We start from the raw sequence: 27552 nt of genomic DNA on the forward strand, positions 1-27552 counted from the left end.
CGCTCTGGCATCGGATTGGTTACTGCTCTCGGATGCGGGGCTGTCCGTGCTTCCCGCACGGCGATAGGCTCCCGCCGGGCCCGAGGGGGCGGGTCACGGCGGTGCGGGGCGGGCCCGCGGCGGGTGCGGAGCGGAGCGGGGCCGGGCCGGGCCATGGGCAGCGTGCGCTGGGCCTTCCCATGCGGCGCTTGGCGACCCCGCCGCCCCGAGTGGCTGCTGGCCGCGCAGCTGGTGCAGCCCGAGGAGAAGGAGCGCATCGGCCAGTTTGTCTTTGCCCGCGATGCCAAAGCCGCCTTGGTACATGGGGAGCGGGAACGCGGTTGTCTCTCTGCGCTGTCAGCGTTGCCCGAGTTCCTGATTTGTCGTAGGAAAACATGCCCTGGAAAGGCGGTTCGGGGATGTAAAGCTAAAGGATAAGGGTTGTGTAAAAGTATGAAGCTGAGGAGCAAAAAGGGACGGCAGGCTGCTGTCAGTAGTTGCTCTGAAAGTCCTCACAACTTGTAAGAAGTCAGGAGACAATCCTCGTACCCTGCGAGACTCTGCATAGGACATCGGTGTAATGAGCAGGAGAATAAAGCTGTTTTACGTGATTCAGGTTTTCAGTCTCCCCAATGTCACATGCTCTTTAGTCTGGAAGGAGTTACTCATCACTTAGCTGTTGAGTATTTCATTTAGCACCTAAGTAGTGAATGCTTTACTGAAAGGAAGGCTGTTGAGATAATTTTACTGTTCTGAGTGGTGTAAAAAGCATTTATTTGTACCACAAAGTGTCATAAATAAAGTAAATAACTACTGTGATTTGTCTAGACTGGGACTGCTTTTCATCTTCTGTTGACTGCTAATAGTGACAATGTATTTGATACTCAAATGAATTTATGCTTAAACTTACTTGACTCAGCTTTTATAGAAGGGAGAACAGTTTTTAGGCAGGTAATTTTCCAGCAGCCACATAGCACAATACTGTGTGTGAAATACTTCCATTTTATTTCATAGGCTGGTCGCCTGCTGATGCGGAAATTAATTGCAGAAGAGCTGTGCATACCTTGGAATGAAGTGCACTTGCAAAGGACACCGAAAGGAAAACCTTTCCTGGCCAATAACTTACTTAGTATCCATTCAAATTACAACTTCAATGTCTCTCATCAGGGGGACTATGCAGTCCTTGCAGCTGAGCCTGAGCTTCAAGTTGGCATTGATATTATGAAGACTGATTTACCAGGTAATGCATTATGGTGACTAAAGCAGATGCTGCAGTGTTTGAGTACTGAATGTTTTCTCATTTCACAAAAAACCGATCTGTGTCCTAGAAATGTAATTAGAAGAGCATGTTTTCATGTATTGTGGATTTGGGATTTCTAGTTGTTAAATGCACTCCTCGTTGTTTATTTTTGGGTGCATTGTAGGACAGATATATTTCTCATTTAGAGAAGCAGAACTCTGGGAAAATAAGGTAATGAATCTTTCTATCATATGGGCAGTGCCAGCATCTGCAGATAATTTAATTATGGATTTGATGTCTGTGAGGCAGAAGCAGGAACATCTTTCTGAATAGAGACAATGTAATCCATCCCCAGGAGAGCTTCATAGACTGTGTTACTCAGTTGTCCCATAAGCATGGACATTGTATGTGTCAACCAACTGGCAGTGCAGATTCTATGTGAATGTGCAGTAATCCTCAGTGAGAGAGGATCATGAGGAGGGAACATGTGAGGTGCTCTTGGGAAAAGGCTAAACTTTTTTATGGAGATCATTTAGTTTGCAAATGTTCATTGGTGCATGACTGGGTTAAAGGAGAAGCATATTGGGATTCACGATTCACTGGAATTCTGTTTTTTTTAGAATCTTCCTTGAACACTTAGCTAGATATGATAGTAGTAGTTGTGTTCTTAGACAATCTTTCTTAACAGTTTTTGGAGTTGCCTGGCATTTTATGCTGCAAAATACTTTGTGTTGTAAGGTAGAGATTCGAGTAAACCCTGACTGGATACCTTTCTGATCACTTTTCACCTTTTTCATGATACCTTCAAGTGTACAGTTTTGGATTGTCATGTTTATCTAGGATGCACAGAAACTTTTCTGCAGTCTGAAGTTCTTTCCTGTGACTCACACCTGCTGTAGACCCTCTCTGAACATGGTGGCCAGGGTGTGAGGTCACAGGATAGCCTTTGGAGGATTCTCCACCAGAGCTGCTGTGTGTCTCCTGACAGGAATTGTGTCCAGTGGGTAAGGCTGCTTTGGTACATGGGCACACCTGACAGGACTGCAGTGGCACAGGGCCCAAATAGCCAGGTTAAGTTTGAACCTGGTGCTTTTATCATAGCCCTCTCAGGCAAAGCCAGCAAGGTGATGTCCCAGCTGTGTCTCCTCACAGCATCTTGCCACCCTCAGCCTGTTTGCTGGGGGAGCAGAGTGGCAGAGAAGGCTTTGATGCTGTGCAAACACTGCTGGAACTGGTGTGGTATCAACACTGGATTAGGCATAGACTTAAACCACAGCACTCTGCAGGCTGCCATGAAAAAAGCAGTAACACCTGGCCCCTGCACCCTTGGAAACACTCTGGTGGGGCTGCCACTGGCCTTACCACAGGACTCACTAGTTTCAATTCCTTGTTCCAAAAAGTTTCTAGTTTCAGTGCATATATAGCAAAAATCAAAACATTCAAGCATTTGTATGTGAAGTTTTCTTGGGAAGTGAAAAAATCAAATTTATACAGAAAAATCAAAACATTTCTATATGGAAGTAAGGATTTCTTATATCCTCTGCTGGTATTTTATGCAGCTGTAAATGCAGCTGACATTTTAAAGGCATGTTGTCAGTGTCCATCTGACAAGTTTTATGAAGCATGTTAAACTTTATTTCTGAAGTCTAAGTAATACTTTGAGATCTGATACAAATAGGCTTCAGTGTTTTTACCTGGAGAGAGAAAAGTGGTGGTTATTTTAGGGATGCTGGTGATTCAAAAAACTAAACAGTAAAAGATGACTCATATGTCTTCCTTTTTGTAATTGTAATTTGTATTTTTGAAAAAGAAATAAGATACTAATGGAAAGGTAATAATTGTATGTGGGAAAGAGAGCCAGTAACTAAGTAAGATTAAGGATAGAACTTCATATTACAGAGACTATAATTTAAAGTTGGCCATCTTTTCACCTAAAATTTTTCTTAGTAGAATCACCTGCAACTTTTTTTTTGTTGCTGAGCTATGAATAGGTAACACTGATTTTACCAATATCATTTTTCTGATAGTACCACTGAGTGGTGCTCTTGTTCTGCAGTTGCTAAATGCATTATATTTCTGAAGGTGGATCCACTATGAATCCATTTCCTTGAAAAAGCTACAAGAACAAAGAGTTCCCCATGAACAAAGTATATTTCAGTAGGTTTGTTTGTTTTCTTCAAACACTTGTTTAAATACAAAGTACCTCATCTTGTAATGTTATCCAGCATTGAGGTCTCTGGTATTGTAGCACTTATATTCCTTTATTGTTCAACCAGCAAGCATGCAAAATCTGCAGTGCAGATACACAAGTGTCATTCAACTGAAAGTTTTGAGAATTCTGCTGTTTGTGTGCTACTATGTAACAAGGAGTCCTGGCACCTAAACATTTTATCACTTCTTAATCCATGCTATGTATTTTTGTTTTACTTATTGTATGTAAGAATCTGCCTCTCTCCATATTACTTGTGCTTCATTATTAAAATCTGAGAAATGAAACTATGACAAGACATAGCCTTCTTCAAAGGTGAAGGCAGGCCACACTAGCAGCTATTCTTACCACTGCAAACAGCAGCAGTTCTACGAAAATTCCACAGGTGTGCAGCAGTTTATCACCTTTTTTCTTCTGTTCAGATATTGAAATAAATACAGTAGGGATGGTAGAAAAGGAAAATATTCTCTTTAGATATTGTTGCCTCTGTATATATATCTATATATAGATATATATATATCTAGATAGAGAGATATTGTATATCCTCTTTAGTGTTGTTGCCTTTTGGTTATCTGGCAGGTTATTGTAGATTTAAATTAGTCTTTCTGTTTGTTTTTGAAGAATTAATGAGATCAATGATTATTTTTCTTCTCCTTGTATCAATTTAAGACAAACTCTTGAGTCATTTGGAAAAATGCACGCTTTTCTGTAAATTTGTTAGTAGAAGTATCTGTGGACATTATTTGACCAGAAAGGTAATGCATATGAATTTATTTTAAGCCTTTCAGAAAAAAAAAAAAAAGGAGAAGGATTCTTCCAGTACTGTTAACTCGTGTGGAAAAAGCTGAACTTGTGTTTGATTTTTTGTCTTATGGAAAAGAAATTCTGCAACAAGTGTCAACTTGGTTTGAGTGGTGTGTGGGATGTTGATTGACCAGTCACTTAAACTCTGTAAAGTAGAACATTTTCAGAGACTTAGGAAATAATTACAGCTTAATAAAGATTACCTTGAGCATTTGAAAAAAGTTTAGATCTTAGGCTGAGGAGCTTTCCTGCTGTGCAAGTGAATTTCTTTTTACTAATGCAATTTTTTAGCTTAGATGAATTTGCAAAGATAAATAAATTAATAGTTCGTTTCATATCTTAGAAAATCAGCCTGCAGTCTTTCTTACCTATCCCACTATATTTACTTTGATCCAGATGTCTCCAATCTCAATTTTATTCCAGAATTAAATATTTGACTTGCAGTAGAATTAGCTTTTCTCATTAGTATTTTGGTTTTATGCTAGACTTTCTTGTTTTCTTGTCTTCTTTTCTGCATGTGAATTTCACAGAAAAATTAATTTGGTCTAAAAAAACTCCAATAAATGTTTTTTTAAGAAAGTAGGCTATTATGTGAAAACGCTGGTTTTCTCTGAGGCAAGGAAATATTAAAAAAACCCTCATTTTTCTCTTTTTATTCTCATTATTACATTACTGAGGTGAGGTAATGCAAGAGATGATAGAGACAGGTCAAATCAGAGACAGGTCACACGTGTATTAAGTCCCAGATGAAGCTGAATACTGTACTTCAGTCTAGCTAGTGGAGGAAAGCTCTCTCTCCAGACAGTTTTAGATTTAGTGCTGTTAATTTTGGTGTGTCCATAAGCCTAATTGAGTTAGGCACATCTGCATCATAGTTAAGACATTTGCCATGTCTTTTAGTTAGCAGCCACATTCAATTTTTTTGAACTTGGAATGCTTATTTAATTGCTGCATTTCAGCTTTTCAATAAGAGTTTTGTGATCTAGAAACAAATTCCAAATCAGATTGTTCTTTAGAGTGCTTTTGTCCTTAAGGTGACTTACCTTTATTTAAACAAAGTTTTAACTGTTTCTGGGTTTATTGTTGTGTTTCAGTAAATCTCATAGCAGCAATCTGATCTTTTACTGTTAGAGACAATCAACAAATTGTTAGCTAATGCTGCAGCTTTAGGTGTAGATTGCATTTATTGGAATGAAGAAAATAACCAATGGTTTGGTTTAAATGTTGTTTCTTATAGATCAAAGAAATCATCATTTACAAATATGTATGTAAGCACATCATGTTTAGGTGTGAAGGATGTTAAAACAGCTGATATCCTTGTTGAGCTAAAGAATCACAGTGCTGCTGTGCACTTACACTGAGTAAACAGGCAGGCATTTCTTTGTTCTTGTTCCATTTGCAACTGGGAAGAAACAGCCATCTTAAATGTACTCTTAAAGAATATATAATATATAGCAATTTAATTGCTGTGCTTTATTCATGTTTCTAACACAGTTTTAACCTGGAACTACACAATTCTGTAATTGATAAAGCACCAATGCTTTATAAACTGTGAAAGAAAGTTGGTATTGTGATTAAATCTCCTCTTTAAAGGAAAATTTCTTTATTTTATCCTTTAATGACTATTTAATGACTATTTAATCCTTTATGACTATTTCTTTAATAGAAAAACGTTAGACCATTTGGTTTAAAATATAAACTGATAGCAAAATGCAGAACTATAAAATTAGGATGTGGAGAATTTATGTTTAAAATGAGGGATAAAGTAGCAATAAAGAAAAGAAAAATCCTAAACTAGGAGCTTTTGTTAAAAATAAGAGTTGGAATAAAGAGTAACTGTAAGACTGTTTGTCGGATTGTTTTGGTGTTGTGGCTGCCTTTTTTTTTTTTTCATTCTGCACATTGAATTTGCAATAATCACAATTTATTACTTAATTGGTGTTTTGGGAAATTAAGTTATACAGTCACAATGAGCAGCTAAATAGAACTGATTTTATTTTTTTCTTAACAAAAATAAAAATGCTTTTCAACCTACAGAAATGACCATTACCTTTGGCTTTCCAAATTAAGAAAATGTACCAGAAAAATCTGATCCAAGGACTAAGGTTATGTAATTACTATGCAGGTGTTAAAAATTGCCTTTTGAGGAGTTTCTTGCTAATACTGCCCATTTCCAATAGCTTCAGCTCTACAGATATATTTGTTGCAAGAGATGGAACATAGAAGGTAACTTTATTTTGCATTGTCAGAAGCTTATTTAGATATTGACTGTGCAGGTATTACAGTTTGGAGCCCTTACTGGTTTCAAGGTTGTGAGACAATCTTTGAGAAACAGACTTGCAGATTTTTTTTATATTGGCTTATGAAATGGTGGGAATTTACTTTGAATATTTCACAACTCTCCTCAGTATATGCAAAACAATAGCCTCTGCTGTATTTCCCTTATGTGTTTCCTTTCTTCAACATGGCAAATATTTTTATATTTCCTCAGTAAAGATGACAGGTTGCTTTTGTTGTGTCAGATTTTCAGTAATGTTTAGGATTGGGGAACATACCTACTTCCATAGGTTGCTGTTTTCTTGCTATTTATTGGGTTGGTGCTGGGAATTCTAAGCATTCATAGCTATTATGTACTGTGTTGTATTTTGATAGAAAATCCAATTTGGTGGTATATTGAAAAGTTATTACTTGCTCTGCATAATTTCCCTGTGTATTCATCAGACTTGTTGGGTTCTGTATCAAGCATGTATATCTTCCTTTTTCTTTCCTAGTAGAACCAAATTTAATAAGAGCAAAGCAAGCACTTGGAGATGATATCTACAAGAGTAGATACAGCTGATATAGATGAATAGACCATTGAAATTCATCAATGTTTCATCTGGAGGCCTCTGCTTTTTCATCTGCTTTTGGCATATTGCAGCATTTATCTTCCACTTGCATCTTTCCTTGTATATTTTGGCTGGATAAAAGACACCTCCTGCAGTGGCAAAATTTGATTTGTGTGATGTTAAGGGGAAGGATATGGGGGGACAACATGCCAATGACTAGCTGACTGCTGTCTCTTCTCTGTGGGAATATCAAACAAAGCAAAACATGCTGGATTTTGGCTGTCAGATGGGACAAACAGTATTTCAGCTGCTGCAAGCCAAACAAATGGCTTTATAAGGTTTTGGGTTTTTTGGATTTTTGTTCATTTGTTTTTAAAGAATGTCCTTATGTAGGGGAGATTGATTCCCAAATTTAAAACACCAATACTCTTTCTGTCATCATGTGGGGTTTTGTGGACTTCATTATGAAGAGGGAAAAGAGGGAAGCATGGTGTACAGACAGAGGTGGGAAAGTTTTAAGTGTGAAAATAAGGGATATCTTTACTGCATTTGGCTTTGCAATTCATGTTCTGAGACAGGCTTCTGCACAGTGTCCTGACTTCTGCCATTAAAAAGCAACTCTATTGTTTATTGGATTCCTTACTGCATAGGATATCATGAGGTTGAAGGACAGAGTCCCAGAGTATGTGTCTGAGTATTCCATTTCCACACCAAGTTTAGAGACATCTCTCATCAGACTCAGGGAAACCAGCTCAGTTTGAATCAGCTTGTGCTTTTTAAGGTCCCAGAGCTTCCCAGGACAAAATTGCATTAGTTAGATCAAGGAGGTGTTAGAAAGTGTGAATCCTGTAGTGAAATTCATGTGGAAGATGATGATGACTTAGGTACTGAGAACTGGCTACCCATCAAACCCTTTTATCCAGTACGGTATTTTGTATGCCAAGTACCAACAGGATTCCAATGCAACCCCAGTGGTTGTTAGCTTCTTAAAGATGGGCCTACATTCCCTATAATTACACTATCAATAAATGCCTAACTTTTCCTGCTTGATGAACTATGAAAGGGAGATCTGCTATTGTGATAAATCTCCTTTTTTTTCTCCTTCTCTGTTTTCTTTGACTAGTAAGTGTGGGGTTTTGCTTGTTTGTTTTCTTGGAGAAGTAAATGATACTGAGTTATAGGGGTTTTTTTTAAATGTTTATTTTAAAGCAAAGGATTAATTACCAAATATTTCAGTCAATATCTCTGAATGTGTAGAAAGATCTTCTAGTATATTACTTGATAAAATGTAATAAAACTTTTCAGAGATCTGGTGGCTTGGTAGTACTGTGTAGTGTAAGGCTATGGATGGTCAGACACCATTTGGACTTTTCTTATACATCTGTAGTTGTGTTCTCATGACTTGCTTTATAAAATGTATTTTTGTTTATTTAGATTTTGGGGGAGGGGGGTGTGTTTTAGTCTGATGCAGCATTACTTCCTAGTGTTGAAAGGAGGTAAAGTTCCTGCTGTCCAGGAGCTGTAACTGAGATTTGTTCTGTCATAAACTGATTAAAATGCCATTTTTGTGGGGTTATTGTTGTTTTTGCTGAAATATTATGGGTACCTAGAGCTCTGTTACCTGTGGCCATATGACTTCTTGGAAAGAGCTTAAGCAAGTGATAGGTATGAGTTGACAAACAAAAGTTAAGAAACTTCTTATTTGATTACTGCTCATTTTCTTATTTGCTATCACTATTTCGTTGTAAGTACGTTTTTCTCAAAGAATTTGAGGTCCCTGAGTCATCTTAGTGATTAAGACCTTTTGTATTTTAAATGCTTTTGTTTTCTTTCCTCAGAAGTAAGCTAAAACTATGAGCTTGCTCCCAGATGTGTTTAACTGCAAGCTCTTCAATAGCAACTGTATGTTCTAGCTGCATGTTTGGTGTGGAAAGAACATGTAGAAATATTCTGGAGTCTGAACAAAATTTAAGAGAATCTCGAATATTTTTTAAATTTTCAGAATGAATGACAAAAAGCATCAACCTGCTGCAGACAGATTGTCTTTAAATAGATCAGGTATGAGGTATCCTGTTAACAGCTTTTCATTTTATTTCATTTTTTAAAATCAACTCATAGCTGTGTCAATTTGCTGTTTCTCCAGTCAAGTTTTAGAGGTAGAGCTATCTAAGCCATTATGATTCTTTGCTTCCTTTTGCTTTACATTGACTATCAAGGCAGCTGGCTTAAATGTTCATCACTGCTGTTAGACCCAACTACAGTAATGCAATTGAAACTTAGCAGTTTCTGTGATATTGCAGAGACTTAATGGTGCTATCTGCAGAGAAAATATCAAACATTATCTAATTATTTCAGTCTCTTTATGACTTTTCCATTTTTACAATCTGGAAAATGTTGAGTAATTTGTAGGCTGCAATGTCAAATTTTCAGGTATTTTAGAGTTAGTGCTTTCTCTGGGGTGCACCAAGATAGAACACATCAATGTTAACATGAGAATGGATGTTTCACATACATATAACTGGGAGAATTGCGGGATACTGACAGGAAGTGTGGAGGTCAGAGAATGTAAATCCAATTTCCAATTCACACAAAAGCTGTGTGAGCTAGTAGATTGAAAAAACATGCATTGTTAATGTTCTGTCTGGTTCTTGTAAGTTAGTCATTTGTCTCACTAATTATTTGCCTTGTGTTGTTTCTAAACATCTGTAAAAGGGTTAGTTGGTATTAATAAACAATTAGGGCTTGGGCATCTGTTGCAGAAGAAATGTTTTCTCTGCATCAGGTTACTTTGGTTTCCTTTAGAGACAGTAAAATGTGATCAAATATGGTTCTACCACAAAAGGATTGTCACCCAATCCAGTCCAGGACTTGAAACATTCATTAAATACAGTTTATAAGATTCACAGCTATCTTGTGTTTCACATTATTACGTAGATTGAGCTGTTGATGCTTCAGTTGTTCATTTTGCAGTGTTTGATGTGTCACATTGCCACTTTACCTGTTTTCCTTCTGAAAGTGAACTGATTGTATTGATTAGGTATTAGTTCTTGATCACTGACCTGTTTCTTTTATGCAGCTGGCGAGGAGTCTGTTTGCATTCTGGTGTTCGTTTTGTATTTTTGTTTTGAGGGTTTGGTTTGGTTTGTTGTGTTTTTTTCAGATTAGTTGATCAATGAGGTGGCAGTTATAGCTTTATAAGTTTGTTTGTTTATGTCTGACCAAACCAAGTAGAAGAGTGTAAACTCATAAAACCTGAAGATGATCAGTCATCTACTCTTCTCACTGATTTTGAGAGTGCATGGCATGGTTTTAATATCTTTTGGTACAAGTTTGTACCCTGCCTTTGTGAAGTGTGTGCTGTATTACAAAAGCTGACTTTTGATTAACCTGATGTTTGTAAAAATGTGAAAAATATGAAGATTTCTGTATTAACCTTATGGTTTGTCATTTTCACTATTAATAGCATCATAGGTCTTAATTCTGATTGCCTTTATCTTCCTACAAATGCAGCCTGTTTGGATGCTTCAGCATCCAAAATGGGGGGAAATTACTTGTATTTATGTACTATTTCTACAGTGCATTTGCAAACAGGACTACAGAATACAGTCTGTTTTCTTATTCTTCTCTCCTGCCTCTTTTAAAAATCAGTCTTCTATATCTGGTCTGTGGCATTACTGTTTGTCAGAGAGAAAGCAGATTTTTTGCCTAGTCAAAAAAAATTAACAAAAACCCCATTTTCATTGCAGTGTAAAACATGTCATTATGTATTAATGTAAATAACTCATGCAAAAAATTCAAAATGCAGACACATATGAACACACACACACTTACCTGCATATAGCATGTTTGCTTTCCAGGGTTAATATTGGCATCTTTTTTCCAGTGTCACTCACTATTTTCCTCTCCTCACTCTTTCTGAAATTTCCAGGGTGTGGTGTGCTTTTAATTTAATGAAGAAACTTAACTGTGGGTTTAGATTTTATTTTTAACTACTAGAATGTAATTTTTGAAAGATTACTCAGTTTATATTCTTAAGGAACTAATGTACTTCAAAGTTTATTAACAAGGAATATATTTTAAAATCAGAGGGGGCAATATAATTAATGCTCAGCTTAAAGAGAGTTAGTTTGTTATTTTTGAAGAGCTCCTTTTCCTGACATGGGCTAATAAGAAGTACTTACTTAAGAAGTAAGTTTATTTTTGAAACAAGTTGATGAGGGGGAGCTACTTTAGAAATGCAAATTCAAAACCAGATATTAATTGGTGTATGGACTTGTTCCTGTTCTTTCAAAAAAAGTTTTTTGTAAATTGTGGCAAATACACTTGAGGCTTTTTTTTTTTTTTTTTAAATCAAACTAAAAGCAAAAAACACAGAATTTAAACAGAAACTTTATGCTGCTTGTAGTTTTGTCCCCTTCATTTCTTCTATGTCGTGAGAGACATGGGAAAATAGAAGGGGATTTAGCAATGTGATTAGAGGGTTGGGGAGCTTGACTTACAAATGCTGATGCAGATGGATTTGTTGAACCTGAAGATATGAAAGTTCTGAAAAGGGGAATCTAATCACAGCCTCCCTGAAATGCAGCTGCAGAGAGGATGTATGGAGTTGTCTTCATGAGGATGCACAGGAACAGGGTGAAAGGCAGCAGGCTTGGGCTGCTTCAGGAGGAGTTCTGTCCCTATAGAACAAGTATTCACCATGACAACAGCAGAATACTGGACTAGGTTCCCCAGACCAGGGATGAAGTACTCTGCTTGACAGGGCCCTGGATAACCCAGCCTAAGGCTCTGGTTTTCAACAGAAGGTTAGACCAGGTGCTCTCCAAAGGTCCTTTTCAGCCCACATTTTCCCCATGGTTCTGTGAATCTTTCTCTGATACCGAAGCAAATATGGGGAAATGGACTAGGCAGGCTGTGGTATTGCAAGTAACTGGTGAACAATAGTAGTCCTAAGTCCTCTGATCTGTTCCTCAGGGCAAAGCAGCTCTACTTTGGAAGCAGGGAGTGAGTGCACTCAAGGACAGAGTGGTGCCTGAGCTTTTCATAGGAGGAATGTGACAGACAGTGGGAGTGGAGGGGAAAGTACTGTGTGAGTTTGAACGTGAGTGTTGGAAAGGGTAGCTGAACAGTGGAAGAAACCTCTAGAACAAGAAAAGGGGTGAACAATGAGGAAGAAAGCAGTAGCATTTGATATGCCCTTGGTGTACTAAAGGATTTAAGCATCGGGTGTATTCACTACATGTGATAAAGTTGGGATGGCAGGGCTGACAAAGCAGGAGACTTTGTATGACTCTGCATGCTCAAGGTAGCATAGTGTGAATAGTCTTGGGTGGTTTTCTCTGGTAGTCCTGGCTTTTGAAAGAAGAACTCTCTGAAAGTAATAGAGGAAGAAGGATACACCAGGATATTCTGGAATGTTTTGTAGTTTGAATTACAGGAACAAGCTGGAGCCTCACCACTGTTGTCTTAAATATTTGAGAAAAGAGAGAAAGAGGAGGAAAAAAAGTAGATTGTTTTGAGCAGGTATTAATGTAGTTATTTGATTGTAAAATGGGCCATACAAACACAGAGATGAAAGAAAATACCTCTCTCCAAGTTCAACAATGTTTTTTCTTATTTCAGGGAAGCTGGATTGTGCAAGTAGATGGGTATGGAATTTGCCTTGGTAATTCATCAAAGCAACTTAATGTTGTGGTTGTTTTTATCTTCTACTGTTATTTTTTCCAGAGGGAAGTTAGTCCTGTCCTTAGATTGCTCTGGATCATTCCATTAGCTTAGTGCTGTAAATGTCAACAAAATTGTCTTAAGATGTTAGCTTTAAAATGCAGTTGAGAGCATCTCTGAAATGTCACTGCCATGTCTTGTGGGATGTATATGTCAGATAACACTTTGCAGAATGGTTTGGAAATTGTGAGAAAACCTGAATGTGTGTTTTAGTGTAACATTAGTTTGTTCAGATCAGTTACTGCTGTTACCAATACCTGCTTTTATTTACTGCTTAAATATCTGTAGAAGTCAACCAGTTTATAGAGAAGGCATTATGTCTAGTTTAGGATGGGGAACATGAGCATAGGAAAACAAAGTTCCTTTCCCAGTCAACTCAAAGAATCACTGGCACAACTACAGTTAGAATCTACATCTTAAGCAATTATTTAGTGAATGGGTTCTTCAAAGTTGCATGGGATTGAAAAGCAGAAAATGTTTTGGATTAAATATAACTAATGTTATATTTTTAGTAAGAACATTGAGAAACCTCTCAAAGAAACTGTCTCAATATGTGGAATTGTCTCTCTCCAGATTTTTATTTTCCCTGCTAGAGAAAATAAGTTATCTTCTGCCATTGTCTCTTTATCCACCTGTAAGCCCATTTGGACTGGGATGCTTGCATGGGACACTGATTAACACAGGCTGTAGGTAGCCAAACTTGTAACAAGGTGCATAGATTTCAATGTACTATTGAAATGCCATTGATCAATATAACCACACACTGTAGTGTCTTCTACAAGGTAAATTTAGACTAATGGGGAAAAGTGGTGTAGCCCCCAAAGAACTGCTGTGCAGTGCTATACAGCTGTGATTATTTTTAGAGGAAGCTTATATTTAATGTAAGTATTTGAAAGTTGGGTAATTTGAGGGTTTTTTGGAGGATTTTTTTTTCCATTTGTATATTTCTTAGTTTATTTTGGGCACGTCTCTATTTCCATTTTTCTTCCAGAGTAAATCCAATCAAATTAGCTTAATATGTGTATGTGCTATGTTTGTAGTTAAGTATATTTTTTTTTTTGCTTCTATAAAACCGGCATTGGTTAAATATTTGCCTTTTAGAGAATGCTGGAAATACTGCATCCTGAACAGTCATCAGCTCACTGCTTTGAGACTGTATAAATTCAAATGGTAGAGCATAGTTGGTTCATAAATTTTTTTTTCTTAAGAGTTTTTTCTAGAGCAATAATGTGAGGTAATTCATTTGCTTATTATTACTACTCTGTTAAAATTTCTGTAAATATCTCTGTCTGATTTATAGGTAGTAGCTCAATTCCAAATTTCTTTCACATCATGAAGCGACAGTTTACTGAAACGGAGTGGGATGTAATCAAGTCTATGAGTAATGAATGGAGGCAGCTGGATATGTTTTATCGTCACTGGGTAATATTTATTTTCCTGTTTAAAGTCTACAAATGTTCACATTCTTTTCTGATACAATTTATTATTTTCATTATAGTAAAAATACATTTTTTTGTAGTTGCACCGAATCATAAAATGGTTAAGGTTGGAAAAGACATCTAAGATCATCAAATCCACCACTAAACTGTATCCATAAGCACCACCTCTACCCATATTTTAAAGAATTTCAGGATGATTCAACCACTTCCCTGGGCAGCTTTTTCCAGTGCTTGAAAAGCCATTTGATGAAGAAGTTTCTTCTCTTACCCAATCTAAACTCCCCTGGTGCTGATACCATTTCATGTGAAGATATTCTTGGACTTTATATTTCAGTGATTATTTGAATATCAGAATAACTTTGAGAACCGTGGTACAGCAGACATTTCCAATGGGATTTATTGGTGGTTTTAAACACATAGCCAGAACAAGGTAAAGTGTTCATATCTGTATGTGCTTTGGAGTAATTTCAGTTGCATGTTTATTTTAATGCAGCAGGTTAGGCTGGGTATAAACTGTGCTGATAACTTTTTTCTCTGGATAATGTCATCAGTCTACCCTCACATTTACAGTAGTATGTCTTAAATTTGTCAGCAGTGTGTGCTCAGAAGTAATGTTTATAGAACAGTAAATAGGAGTTTAAAAAACAGTTTATAACCAATATAAATAATTTTTTTTTGTGTCTCTTAGGCCTTAAAAGAAAGCTTCTTAAAAGCCATTGGAGTTGGAATTGGCTTTAACTTGCAAAGAATTGAATTTAATGTGTCTCCATTGCAACTGGAAATAGGGAAGGTGTATAAAGAGACAAAAATGCTTCTGGATGGAGAAAAAGAAGAGGAATGGACATTTGAGGTAAAGAACATGTTTTCACTAGTGATAAACAGTCTCAACTCCTTATTGGTTGCATTGCATGTTTGATTTTTTTTTAAATTGCAACTTCACATCTTTATTCTGTAAAACCCCATTGAGCTTATATTAATCAAAATTTAGGATACAAATCTGCAGCATTTTAAAGGGGTTTTTTTTGATTGCTAGGACTTCCTATAGATGGATTTGGTTTTGTTTTTTTTTTTTTCTGTGCCTGGAGTATATTTCCTGCACTCTGGGAAGGTCATCCTAAGGTATGCAGGAAGTTCACAGAAATATATTCAGACCTGATTTCTTAAAAAGGTCTATGATTATAAAATTCTTCTTCAGTTGGTCTAGAACTGTTGGTCTCAATAGACTAACTGAGTCTTGAGGTTTGGAGTTTTGTTTTCCTTCTTCAAGGTTACTGGGGATTGTCACTAAAATATCTATTCTTTCAGATTTGGTAAGAAATTACCAGTATCATCTCATGTAGTTTAAACGATACATAGGAGAAGAATTGATAGGGTCATAGTTTACTGGTGGACCTGGCACTGCCAGGTTAACAGTTGGACTTTAACACAATTAAAGGTGTTTTTCATTCTAAATTATTCTGATTCATAATGATCTCAAGTTATTTAATTGCCAGAAAAAACAAGCTTTAAAAAAAAAAATCACAATCCCATTTCTCTACAGAGGCATGTTTACTCAACCACTTTAAACAAAGTGAAAAATGGAACAAGCTTTCAAGTGTACTTTTCAGTAAGGTTATTTAGTTTTGAATACATATTTGCATTTTGAAAATACCTTTATTGTTGGAGACAGCTGTTCCAATAGAGGTGTCTAAATGACAAATTTCTGCTGTATGCTTATTTTATTTTCTTTAGTATGCAAACATGTACACTGTGTATGTAGTGTGAAAGAATGAATGTTCCAGTAATGTTTGAGTTCAGAGTATAAGTTTCTTTCTTCATAGTTCATTCCTTCATTCAGCCTTCCTATCCACTTTTGGTTTTGTGTTACAAGTCTATGCATACTAAATCAGTGCTCTAATTCCTATATAGAATAGCAATGCCAGTATGTCATGAAATTCACTAGTTGTAATTACACTGGCAAAGGAAGTTATTGGGAAGGCCTGTGACACATCTTGTGCCAGAATGCTATCTGTATTACTGCAGTGGACCATGGCCAAGGGAACATCTGCCTGTCTTCATTGGATTCTGGAACTCCTCATTTTGGTCTTTGATGTGCCTGTGGTTGATTGACAGAAATAGCCTGAAGATGATGATGTAGATAGCTCCCTCAAATACTTAAATGCTTTCTAATTGTTTGGATTTTCCTTATTATTTAGTAATTACTGCTAGAACATTTGTGCAGTTTTTGTCTGAGGAATGTCTCCACTTCCACACTTGCCTTCCTGCTTCCCAAGACTGCAGCATTATAATGAGGTGGATTCTTCTATTTCAAAGGAAGGGCTTAATATCAAGTTTCCTTTAAATACAAGCTCAACTGGGATATAATTTCATTTAAATATTCATTAAAATTAAATAGTAAAATGTTTTTCAGTCACCAATATCCAGAGAGCCTAATATTATGCATTGCTTTACTTTTTTGTCTCTTACCAAGTTTCTTTTAATTTTGTGTCCATTTTCTTACTTAGAAAAGTCTTTTCTTTATCTCATCATAGTGTTTTCAATTAAAAAAGTTATTTAAAAATAATTTTGAGAAATCTGAGTCACCCAAAAGCAGACATTAAGTCACCTTAAGTGACCTAAGACTACGTGTTACTGATGCAGTCTTTGCCTTAGGGACCCTGTTATTCCAAGTTTACTTGAGGGAGCTTTTTCTATCAAATAAAAAAATATAATGACCTCACTTTTCTATTTCAGAGCTGCCTATATCTTAGTGAAAGGCAATGATCAAAGAGAGCAAGACTGTTTAAAATTCAATTATCACATATTTTTGATTAATTCATTTCAGTTTTAAATAGAACCTAATTTACTAAAAATGGAAGGGAGAAATGAAGGGGATTTTATCTATTAAAATTACACAAAATTTTCTGAAATCACCTTCAGAAAGTACCATGTAATATGAAAAAGATAACTTTAAATTCATAAAGACCAGGAAAAGATCCACCACTTTATACTGTCATGACTAAAAGATCGAGAGAAATGCTAATGAATCAGAACAAATCAAAGTTGACACTATTTAGACACCCTGTAACTGTTCACAGTCAGAGCAAAGCCCATTCAAATTGGAGAAAGAATTTTCTGTGAACAGTGCAGAAAGGTTTCTCTTATTTCATTGTAAATACCAAATTAGCTACTTTGTTATGTAGTTGACTGTGGCCCTTTTACCAAGGGTTTAGTTTTGCTTGAAGTATCTTTGCCCTCATTCACTCCCCACACTTTTTGGCTTGACTGCAAGGCAATTGATAGAAACAGTCTCTTGTTTGATCTTGATGGAAGGATTTAGCTTCAGGGTCTTGTTTTCATCTATTACTCTAGGGTTTGCTATGCAGATTCCCTTCAGCTGTTTTGGAAGGAGTTGGAGGGAAAACAGTTCAGTTTAAAAGCATCAATTTAATATTAAGATATGCCTGCTGTATGTGTTGAATGTGCTTTATTCATGCAGACAGTACATGCTTTCCTCATTTTAAAAAGGTGACTTTTTAGTAATAAATAAAAGACAGCTAGCTCAGTGAAGAGTAATAGCAGTATTTTGTCAGGGTGTTGATTTAGAATGGAGTCATTATGATGATGGTGATGATGATTATTATTATTATGGGTAATTCTATATGCTCCATTTACTTCCTTTGAAGAAAATAAACTTGGACAATTGTCCTAGTTTCATCTCTGGTACAGTTAATTTTCTTCTTAATAGCTGGCATAGTTCTGTGTTTTGAATTTAGGATGAGAATAGTGCTGGTAACACACTGAAACCAAGTCAGAGACTCCAGCTTCTCATAGTGCCCTGCCAGTGAGGAGGCTGTGTGGTATGAGCTGCCTACTGCTATGATAAGAATGAAGTAGTAGTTCATTCTAGTAAAAATGAAAGAAGTTGATTAAAAACAGTTATGACAAGTTCTATCATTTCAGGAGATTAATGTAAGTTTATAAGATAGATTTGTAGCAGATTTTATACATGGAAAAATGTATTGGCACTGGAACTATATTGTCAAAGGATCAGGTTTCTCAGAGAACTTGTGGACGTCCCATCCCTGAAACTGTGTAAAGCTTGATTGGATGGGGCCCTGAGCAACCTGTTGTAGTGCAGGGTGTCCCTGTCCAAGACAGGGGAGTTGGAATGATATGAGCTTTGAGGTCCCTTCCAATGAAAGCCATTCTATGGGATTATGAAATATAAATTCATAGTTAGTAATTTGCAAAATGTTAAATGTACTTGTGACCCTTTCCTTATTGGTTCCAGTTGTATGCAATTGATTAGGAAGAATAACTGGATAGCACGTACTGGAATCAATATTAAAGAAGAATCTTAAATGAGACATAAGAAATTTCTGTTTTCCTATCTACCTCAACTTTAGATACAATTATTTTATACAGGAAGCACATGATTTGTCCTAAACTTCACTCTGGGATTAAGAATCCCCTGGGAGAACTGCTGTTGCACAAATAACGTTTTGCATTTTTTCCACAACAAATATTTGCTTGATTTGTTTATACACAAATAGATTATTTCCAGAGTCTGAATTTCATTGAGAGATTACCTGGATCAATTTAAAACATATTTATTAATTTCTGGTGTGCAACTGTAGTTGGCATCTTTCACCCTCAGTAAGAGAAGTTAATCCTGTTGCAATGTCAGGAATGAGTAAGACTAGAAACTTTTATTTCTAAGACTAGCTAATCCAACTGGATTCACTCATCAATCAGTTCTGCTGGCTGGGAAGGTACAGATTCATCATAAGATGTCTGTTGTTGAGTGAATTCATAATGATTTGAATTCCAGACACATCATTCTGCTGAGTCTTTGAAGTGAGATCATTGTAAATCTCTGTGTGCTCCAGTAACACTTTTGTTCTGTGCAGACAAAAACAGATTTTGGTCCATTATGTTTTCTGCTTCATAGAGAGGAATCTTAACAAAACAAGCTCTCTACCCTGAAGGAATTCTATAAGATTGTCCTCTTTTTGTTTAATCATTTATTTCCATTTAAGATACTAATTTTATAAGCTGGTATAGCAGCATCTCCGGGAAGCAAGCTGATCCACTGTTTTTTCTAGTTTCAGTGTTGCATTAATTCCATTGCTTAAGGTTTTTGCTGGCCACTAGTAAAGGCCAGAGAAGATACTCTTTTCTGTATTTAATTTAGATTTACATTGCTCTGAAACAGCAAATATAGATGAAAGGTGTAGTTTATTTTATTGTAAGATGCTGAAAGCTCTCTTTTGACCACAGAGGATACATGAAATAAATTATATGGAACCTATTTCATTCACTGTTCATTGGACAGGATCTCTGCAGGAAAGGTCTGTCTAAACAGTCACTGCCTGTTAAATGCAGTTTTAAACTGAAAAAAAATAATTATATATTACAATATGTATAATACTATTTATAGTATGTTTTTAGTTGAACAAACAAAAAGAAAAATCTGTGCTTAAAACTGTTTGCAGACTTCTGATTACAGGTGTAAGCCAGAGCTGACTGTTGTGTACTGTGCCCTCTCTTCTGTGTCTTTGACCTCTTGGACATGCAAAAGAAATGAAAGAAGGGTGGAAAATGAAGCGATTAAAAAGGGGATATAGTAAATTTTCCATCTGGAAAAGCAAAAACCACTGCCACCCCAGAACTATAGAAATAGTTTAGCAACACCTGATCAAGCATCTAATATTCATAGTCTTTCTTGTTTTTGAGGAAGTTGCAGAAATGTGCACACTGAGTACAAGTGGTTGCCTCTGAGGTAGCATTCTTTATGCTTGACTTATTTTCAGTTTTATAACCTAGTAAAGGAGTGGAAAACCCAGTAAAATCCCCCATAGGAAACACATTTATATCTATTGCAGTAATGTAAACTACTGCTTATGCTGCAGGTTTATTAGTATTTCTTATATTAAATATTTTTCTTAATCTAGACAGAATTGAAATGTTCATTTTCATACTAGCACTTTGCAGAAAGGTATCACAACATGAGCTTGATGTGGTTTATTTTAAGTAGGTTAGGATTCTAAATTTCACTGCTAAAGCTGTCAAATGGGCACAGTTTTGGTGCTGAGGAGTTCATAGTAAAAGCACAGTTCCATTTCTTTACCAGCACCTCTCAGCCAAGGCCCCCACGTTTGCCAGAAACATCCCCCAGCTTTACAGTTGTAGTGGTGCTACACATCACTGGAGCAGCTGCTGCCTTAACTGGGCTGAGTAGATCTGAGCTGAGCAGCTTGGCACCTTTATATATATGTGTGTGTGTGTGTGTATATATACACACACAGGGCTGTTTTGGAATCACAGAAATGGTATCCTGGCAACTGAAGCCTTTGAAAATTCTGTATAGTAGATGAACTGTAGAAAAGCCTGATGCACACTGTCACCATTGTTCTAAAAGACATTTTGCTTAGATTAAAAAGGGAGAAAAATGAGGCAACCAACAACTTGTCAGAGGAAAGAGGAGGAAATCATGTTGCTTTCTTTATATTATAATATAGTGCAGTTCAAATATTTCCCAAGGAAGCCAAAACTGGAGATTCAGTCTTATGAATAGGAGGAGAGAGTTTAAGAGATCCTGAGTTATTCTCAGGAGGATATCCCAATGACTTTCTAATTTTCAGATTAATGGCAATGTTGAAATTTATCACTTTACTAGATAAAATTCTTATTAACCTTGATTTCTGCTTTAGAAAGTGTGCAGAAAATGCATGAAAACTTTTGAATAAACAAGCAGGGAAGATTTTATTTCCTCCCTTTAGATATATATATATTTCTAAAAAGTCAATGAAATTATGGCTTGGCTGTAGAATAAGCATTATTGAGGAAACAGTAAAATTCTGGGCGATTCTTTTTCCTGAAATTGTTTAGGATAAATTTTTAGTCTTTCTAGAAGAAAGCACTTTCAAACCAAACTTTTTTACATAGGTAAAAATTATTACTAAATGTATAGTTACACATCTAGAAACGTTGATTTTTATTTACACATAGCAGTACTCAGACTATATCAGGAATTTAAAGTTACATGCTGTCTGAAGGCAAGAGAGACACTGACATCATTGTTTTTCAGAATACCTTCTAGAGGTTCACAGTTCATCTCACTGGAAAAGGATAGCTAAAGATGGGTTATATGGTTTGGCACTTAGAATGGACTGGTAAAGGAATGCTCAGGTCACAAACTTGAATACAAATATCTACAAATGGATAAGGTGATCGTAACCTATAGTAATCTGTCCTCAGCCCTGTGAACATTTTAATGTGTCTGCATCATCCAGCTCTGCAATAAAACTGCTAAAAAGTGCTATTTCTTTTTGAATGTCATTATTTTAAAGCATTTTAAATGATCTTGTGCTATTGTTGTGAACCATACTCTAAACATGTATATAGTCTATACTCTGGAAATGGAGTAAAGAAAATGCATTTACATTGCCATTTTTCATCTTTACTAGGAAACCCGCTTGGATGACCATCATCACGTTGCAGTGGCACTTGGAAAACAGGAGGGATCTATACATAAGGGTTCTGATGTAAGGAATTGTGAAGTAGTTTTGTGTCTTGGTGATCACTTGAGTAGATATATATGCTGTAGCTGAAAGTGTGTCATCTGATATATAGGGCCAATAAGAAGCCTTATCTTAGGCATGGTATTAACCAGAACCAAGCAGTATTGCTGAAATGTTTCCTCTAGTTCTTGTGCCTATTTCAGGAAAAGTCTGAAGGAGAAATAGTTTCAGAAGACAGCAACAGATAATATCAAGTCTGTAATGTATGTATTCAATGTGTTCATTCAAGAGAAGATTAAGTGATTTTTGTCACAGCCTGCTAGCTCATGTGGGAAAGATGGTTTTCACAGAGGGAAATAGGAACAGTGAACCAATCTGGACTGCTAAACTTGTATGACACTTCACCAAGTTGATTTTAGTGGGGGACTGTCAGTGCGTGTATCCCAGAGCAGATTCACTCAAACACCATTATGACAAGACAACCCTTGAGACAAGCAAAAACAACCAACAGATGGGAAGAACAGCAGTGCTAGTCTTCATTCCATGTGGTGTCTCTATTGAGAGAAAGAGAAAAACTACTTAAAAGCTATTCATGATTTTCTGTGTAATTTAAAAAAGACCTCAGTCATGAAAATAGCAATAAAAGTCAAATTTAAGGGACAGGCAAACTGGCAAGTTATAGCCAAAACAGCCAGGCAGCAAATTAGAGTGTGACAAATTGCCAGATTTTTCTCTGCTGTTCTAGTTGCTCACAAGAAAACCGGTTAATTGTTTTCTGCTACTTAGATACAAAGATTCTACCAGGAACTAGGAAAAAAAGAGTATTGGTATAGAAATGGATAATAGCATGAAAGTGGTAATGCACCATATATCATGGTAACAAAGTCTATGTTCATGGATAACAAATGTTATCCATGTTAAAAGGAGGCAGACCTTTTAACTAGTAATAGTTAGGTTGAGAAAAAGAAGTATTAAACTCCCTCGGAGGATTTGCTGTGTTAAATCAGTGGACAAATGTCTTTTACAAAATTATGTGCATTATTTTTGGCAGGACTTATTTAAGTTCCTGGTGGGGTTGCACATCATCCTTCTGACAGAAATACTGATAACTTCAAGTCTGAGGTGAAAAGAAGGTGGCCATTATTTTGAAAGAATTACCTAAGTATTCTGCAGCAAATCCAGGATTTTTAAGTGTTGACCTTCGTCATCATAGTCACTTACCTTAAACGTATCACTAAAAAAATAGCCATGGTATCAAAGGTTATGATGAAAAGTCTTTGAATCAAGAGGAGTCTCAAAGGCTTACTTGTCCATTGACTAAATTTATGATGACCTAAATTTCATTATCTCACTTCAATGAAGAAAGGTCATTTTAAGCAGAACAAGAGAACATTCTGGGACTCCCCAGTAAGAAAATTAGGTGAAAATTTATGTACTGTTGCATTGTGCCTTTTTATGCCTTCTTTTAACAGGAACATGTAGGAAATGAAAGTTGCCTTCTCTCTTTGTAAAAGAACCATAAAAAGGATTTTATTTATTGCTAGATGTATTGAAAGAAAAAATTGCTCATTCTAGCTTAACATGTGTGTAAATGTTACCCAGTTGTTTCAGTATTTCAGTGTTTGTGTCTGTTCCCTCTCTGCAATCACAGGAGTAATTTGGTATGGCCTGCTTGAAGAACATCTATTTTCAGCTTACTTCACAAAATGGTAGCAGGTACCTACAATTCCCAGGAAAGACCAATTGTTATGTCAATGAACTGTAATTAAAAATCTCTAGTGTCAAGAGTTTTATCGAAATGCTAGTGACTGCTATATGCTTGAGGAAACACAACACTTATTTGTGCTCTTAACCTGGATCTGTAGGTTTATCTGAGGCTAGTCTCAATAAAAGATAGCTGAGCTTAAAATTCTTTATAAATCCTGCATAAGATATAAAGTGTCTTCTATCACTTGCTATGCTTCACAAGAGTTGTGATGCATTCAGTCAGCACACACTTCCTTCAGACAGGCATGTGCTGGAATTCAAACTGCATCTGTTAACAACTGCTTAGCTCGGAGGCTTGGTTCATATTTGGTACACATCTGTAATGTCACTTGCATGGCTCTAGGCACCATTCCTGCAGCTTTACCTCATCTCCAAAATGTCAGATTAACAGAAATGTCTCAACACCATGTCACTTTTGTAAGGGTGTAAAATAAGAGGCATCTCAATCTTTTTCTCAGTCTGCATTGACAGCTGAGAGTTCTTTTGTGTTGTTACAACAGGCACAAACCATTTTGTTGTCTCTGCATTTATTCCTAATAGTAGCTTACTGCTCAAATACTGAAATGGAGAACTTTTGCTTTTGGCCTATTTGCTGACCTGCCTTCATCAGTGTGATAGAAAGGGATAACAAAATCACCAAAACTGACCTTGGACTGAGTGACTTTCAGCACTTGGATGTAAGCAAGGAAAGGTCTACAAAGCACAGTTCCAAACAAATTCCCCAAATCTTCTGGAACTTGATGTGCTGTAGTGCCTCTGAAATGCCTGTACACCATGCCCTCAGGATGAAGAATAAACATGATGAGTCAGAGATCTGTGGCTGCAGAGTTCCAAGAGCATGAGATGGTGGAGTTCAGGATCCTGGGGCAGTGAGAAGGACTCACAACTCAACATGAGGAGAGAAAACTTTCTCCTCCTCAGAGTACAGAGAAGTGTCCTGTGGGATAAGGCTTCAGAGGAAGGCTGAGCTCAATAAAGCTGCTTAACATTCAAGGATCATCTCCTCCTCTCTCGAGAGAGTTCTATCTCACTGCATGTGAAGTCAGGCAAAAAGGCCAGAAGGTCTGCTTGGATGAACAGGGAGCTTCCAGCCAAACTTGGACATGGAAAGGGCAGCATACAGAAGCTGGGAACAAGAATGGGTAAATGAGAAGAATACAGAAATACTTTCTGAGCATCCAGGGATGAAGTTAGAAAAGCTAAAGCCCAAATAGAATTTAATCTTACCAGGGATGTTCAAAGCAATAAGAAGCACTTCTGCAAGTGCCAAGAAGTCAAAGGGAAGGGTTTTGCTCATCGAGACAAATATTGAAAGAGGCTGAGGTGCTGAATGCCACCTTTGTGTCAGTATTTAGTGGCAAGGCTGGCCATGAGGATCTCAGGTTGCAGGGAGGAAAGAGGAAGAAGCAAGGAAGATGTGCCCTTGGAGGCATATTAGGTCAGGGAATGCTGGAGCAAACTGAATGAGTATAAGTCAGTGAATATTTATGGTATACAGCTGGCATTGCAAGGCCCCTCTCAATAACCTTTGGTTGATCATTGGGACTGGAAGAAAACATGGAAGGAGACAGGCAGTTACAGGTCTGAGAGTTTCACCAGGGTTGCTGGAAAAGTGGCAGAACAGCTAATTCTGAACACCATTTCCAGGCGCAGCAAGGACAAGGAAATCAATAGGACTAGCCAGCATAGCTTTGCGAAGAGAAAGTCACACTCAACCAACTTGGTAAATTCCTGCAATGAAATGGCCTGGTAGGTGAGGTTAGAGCAGTGGATAATTGTCTACCTGTGTTTCAGTACCTTATATCTCTGGCACTGTCTCTTATAAGATCCTCCTAGAAAAATGCTGAGTACTGGGTCAGCAGAGAGTGAGGTGTATTGGAAACTGGCTTAACGTTTGGGCCCAGGGTGTGGTGATAGTGCTGCCAAGTCTGGTTGGAGGCCAGTCAGCAGTGCTGTGCCCAGGCGTCAGTGCTGGGGCCAGTGCTGTGTAACAGCCTCATTAATGAACTGGATGATGGTGCAGTGCACCCTCAGCAGATCTGCTGGTGACACCAAACTGGAGGAGTGGCTGATGCACCAGAGGGATGCAGTGCCATACAGAGAGACACTGGCAGGCTCATGAAAAATGAGTCCGTTTGTCTGATGTACCAAGTAGCACCACTGCAGAGGAGCCCTATCAAATTTTATGAAATATTAAACATAAACTCAAGCAAATGCCCATTTAGAAGAATCAGCCATGTTTGTGTTTGATTCATTCAAGCTGTACTGTCTGCCCTGCTGTCTGGAAACAATTACATTTGGAGAGCCAGTCCAAACATCAGCCCATAACAGAGAGGTATGCAGCAGGTGGCACAGAAGTGTGCTAAAAAAAAAACCAAAAAAAACCCAAACACAAATATTTTTCTTCTTTGAAATGTGACTTGTTTTTCTTGGAGTGATGAAAGTAACATAGACACCGTAACATTGTCATCTCTAATAAATCAGTCCACATTTTATTGGATTTAACATGGGGAATCGCAGGTTGATTGTGACCACTTTAGTTTTTAAGTAGCATTTGTGTCTGAGAGAAGCATACAAAACATCAGTGACTATTGGTATTAAAAAAAGTGCAAATAGACACATCTAGTGCCTAGTGGATTTGTTATTTCCACCTAGTGGAATAAATCCTCACACAATTGTCTCAAATAATCATATCTGATTATATAATCATATCATATAATCAAATGAAGTGCAATTTGTTTGAGAGTGGTCTTTTTCTTTTTTTCTGGAATTAAACAGTCATTCTGCCATACTTGCAGCATTCTATAGCCCTTGAACCATCATTTTGTGAACTGTGTTTCAACAAAACACTCAATTTTTCTGTGGTCTGTTACATGCTTCTAATAGTTCCTGCGTAACCTAAATGAGGGGAAGTGACATTAGTCTCAAATGTAGAATGTTTCTTTCTTCTTCAGTAAGCAATGTGTAATTTAAACATGGCAGAGAATTTTACAGGAAGAAAATTTTTATTATTGACTCATGTTATGCTAATATGTTTTCTTTAGGTCCGTTCCATGGAGCCTAACCAACCACAGTTTACATTATTGACTTTTGAAGATTTAGTTGCATCTGGTATTCCAATTGCACCTGAGGATTCTGCATATTGGGACAATTTCTGTTCAAAGCAGGAGGGTCCAGTGAGACAGAGTTCACATTCAAGATAAGATTGTGTATAAGAAAAAGAAACTTACCAAAGTTCTTACACTGTTATTCTGTTTAACTTAAAGTATGGGAGTAAGTGCACATATGTAAATGAAACAGATCTTTCCCTATTTAAGCTGACAACCTGATTTTCATGACACTTCATTGGAATTGTAAGGAAGACATGATTCCTTACTGAAGGAATTCTGAATGAAAAGCCTAAATCAACATGCCCTTTTGCATCTTCTTGCCTGTGGTTCTTACACTTATCCAGGCTAGGAACAGAAAGCAGTTGTATAATAATGTTGTTCCTTAGTGGACAAGTGTTTAATATATAAAAATGTGTTTCCATACTTATTTATGTAAAAACTTAAATAGTGATACTGCTCTTCCTCTTACAAAAATTATTCATTTATTCTCAGATGGACAAAGTCAAGAAAATTGGTACAAATTCTTGTGCTGTTACTGTGTGGTGCAAGTGTTTGTACAACAGTTGGGAATGTACACCAAGGCTGAAAAGGTCTGAGCCTTAGTAGTCTTGGAGCTACATGTGTGCAAAAATAGTTTGAGACAGGGAATTAACTTTCAATTATTTCATAGTCTTTTCACTTCTTTTCTTTGTTAATTGTAGCTTCCTGTATGCAACTTAGTATTTTTCTTTTAACAGTTCTTTTTTTATATTTTGTCCCTCAGCAATACTTGCAAGCTGAGCAGCAGTTCAGTTTTCCTAGGCTTGCATTTGCATCAGTCATGGGGGGAAACCCAAACTAAAAAAAGCTATTTACTTTTTTCCAAATTGTCTTGTAACACCTGATAACAGAACGTTTTACCATCCTAAGAGCAAATGAAGGTTTCTGGAGATCTGTATATTTTGAGT

At 36.8% G+C, this 27552-nt stretch overlaps 1 protein-coding gene across 1 annotated transcript; it reads left to right on the plus strand.

The window, feature by feature from the left end:
- Positions 1 to 116: 116 nt before the first annotated feature.
- AASDHPPT (aminoadipate-semialdehyde dehydrogenase-phosphopantetheinyl transferase) lies at positions 117 to 27177 on the plus strand. Its single transcript, XM_079315010.1, has 6 exons — positions 117 to 297; positions 994 to 1219; positions 14085 to 14206; positions 14912 to 15073; positions 21675 to 21752; positions 26540 to 27177. Exons 1-6 carry the CDS (start codon positions 154 to 156, stop codon positions 26696 to 26698), a joined length of 891 nt encoding a protein of 296 aa, XP_079171136.1. The 5' UTR covers positions 117 to 153; the 3' UTR covers positions 26699 to 27177.
- The last annotated feature ends 375 nt before the right edge of the window (positions 27178 to 27552 follow it).

The sequence above is a fragment of the Erithacus rubecula genome, assembly GCF_903797595.1.
Source record: "Erithacus rubecula genome assembly, chromosome: 1".
Taxonomy (NCBI): domain Eukaryota; kingdom Metazoa; phylum Chordata; class Aves; order Passeriformes; family Muscicapidae; genus Erithacus; species Erithacus rubecula.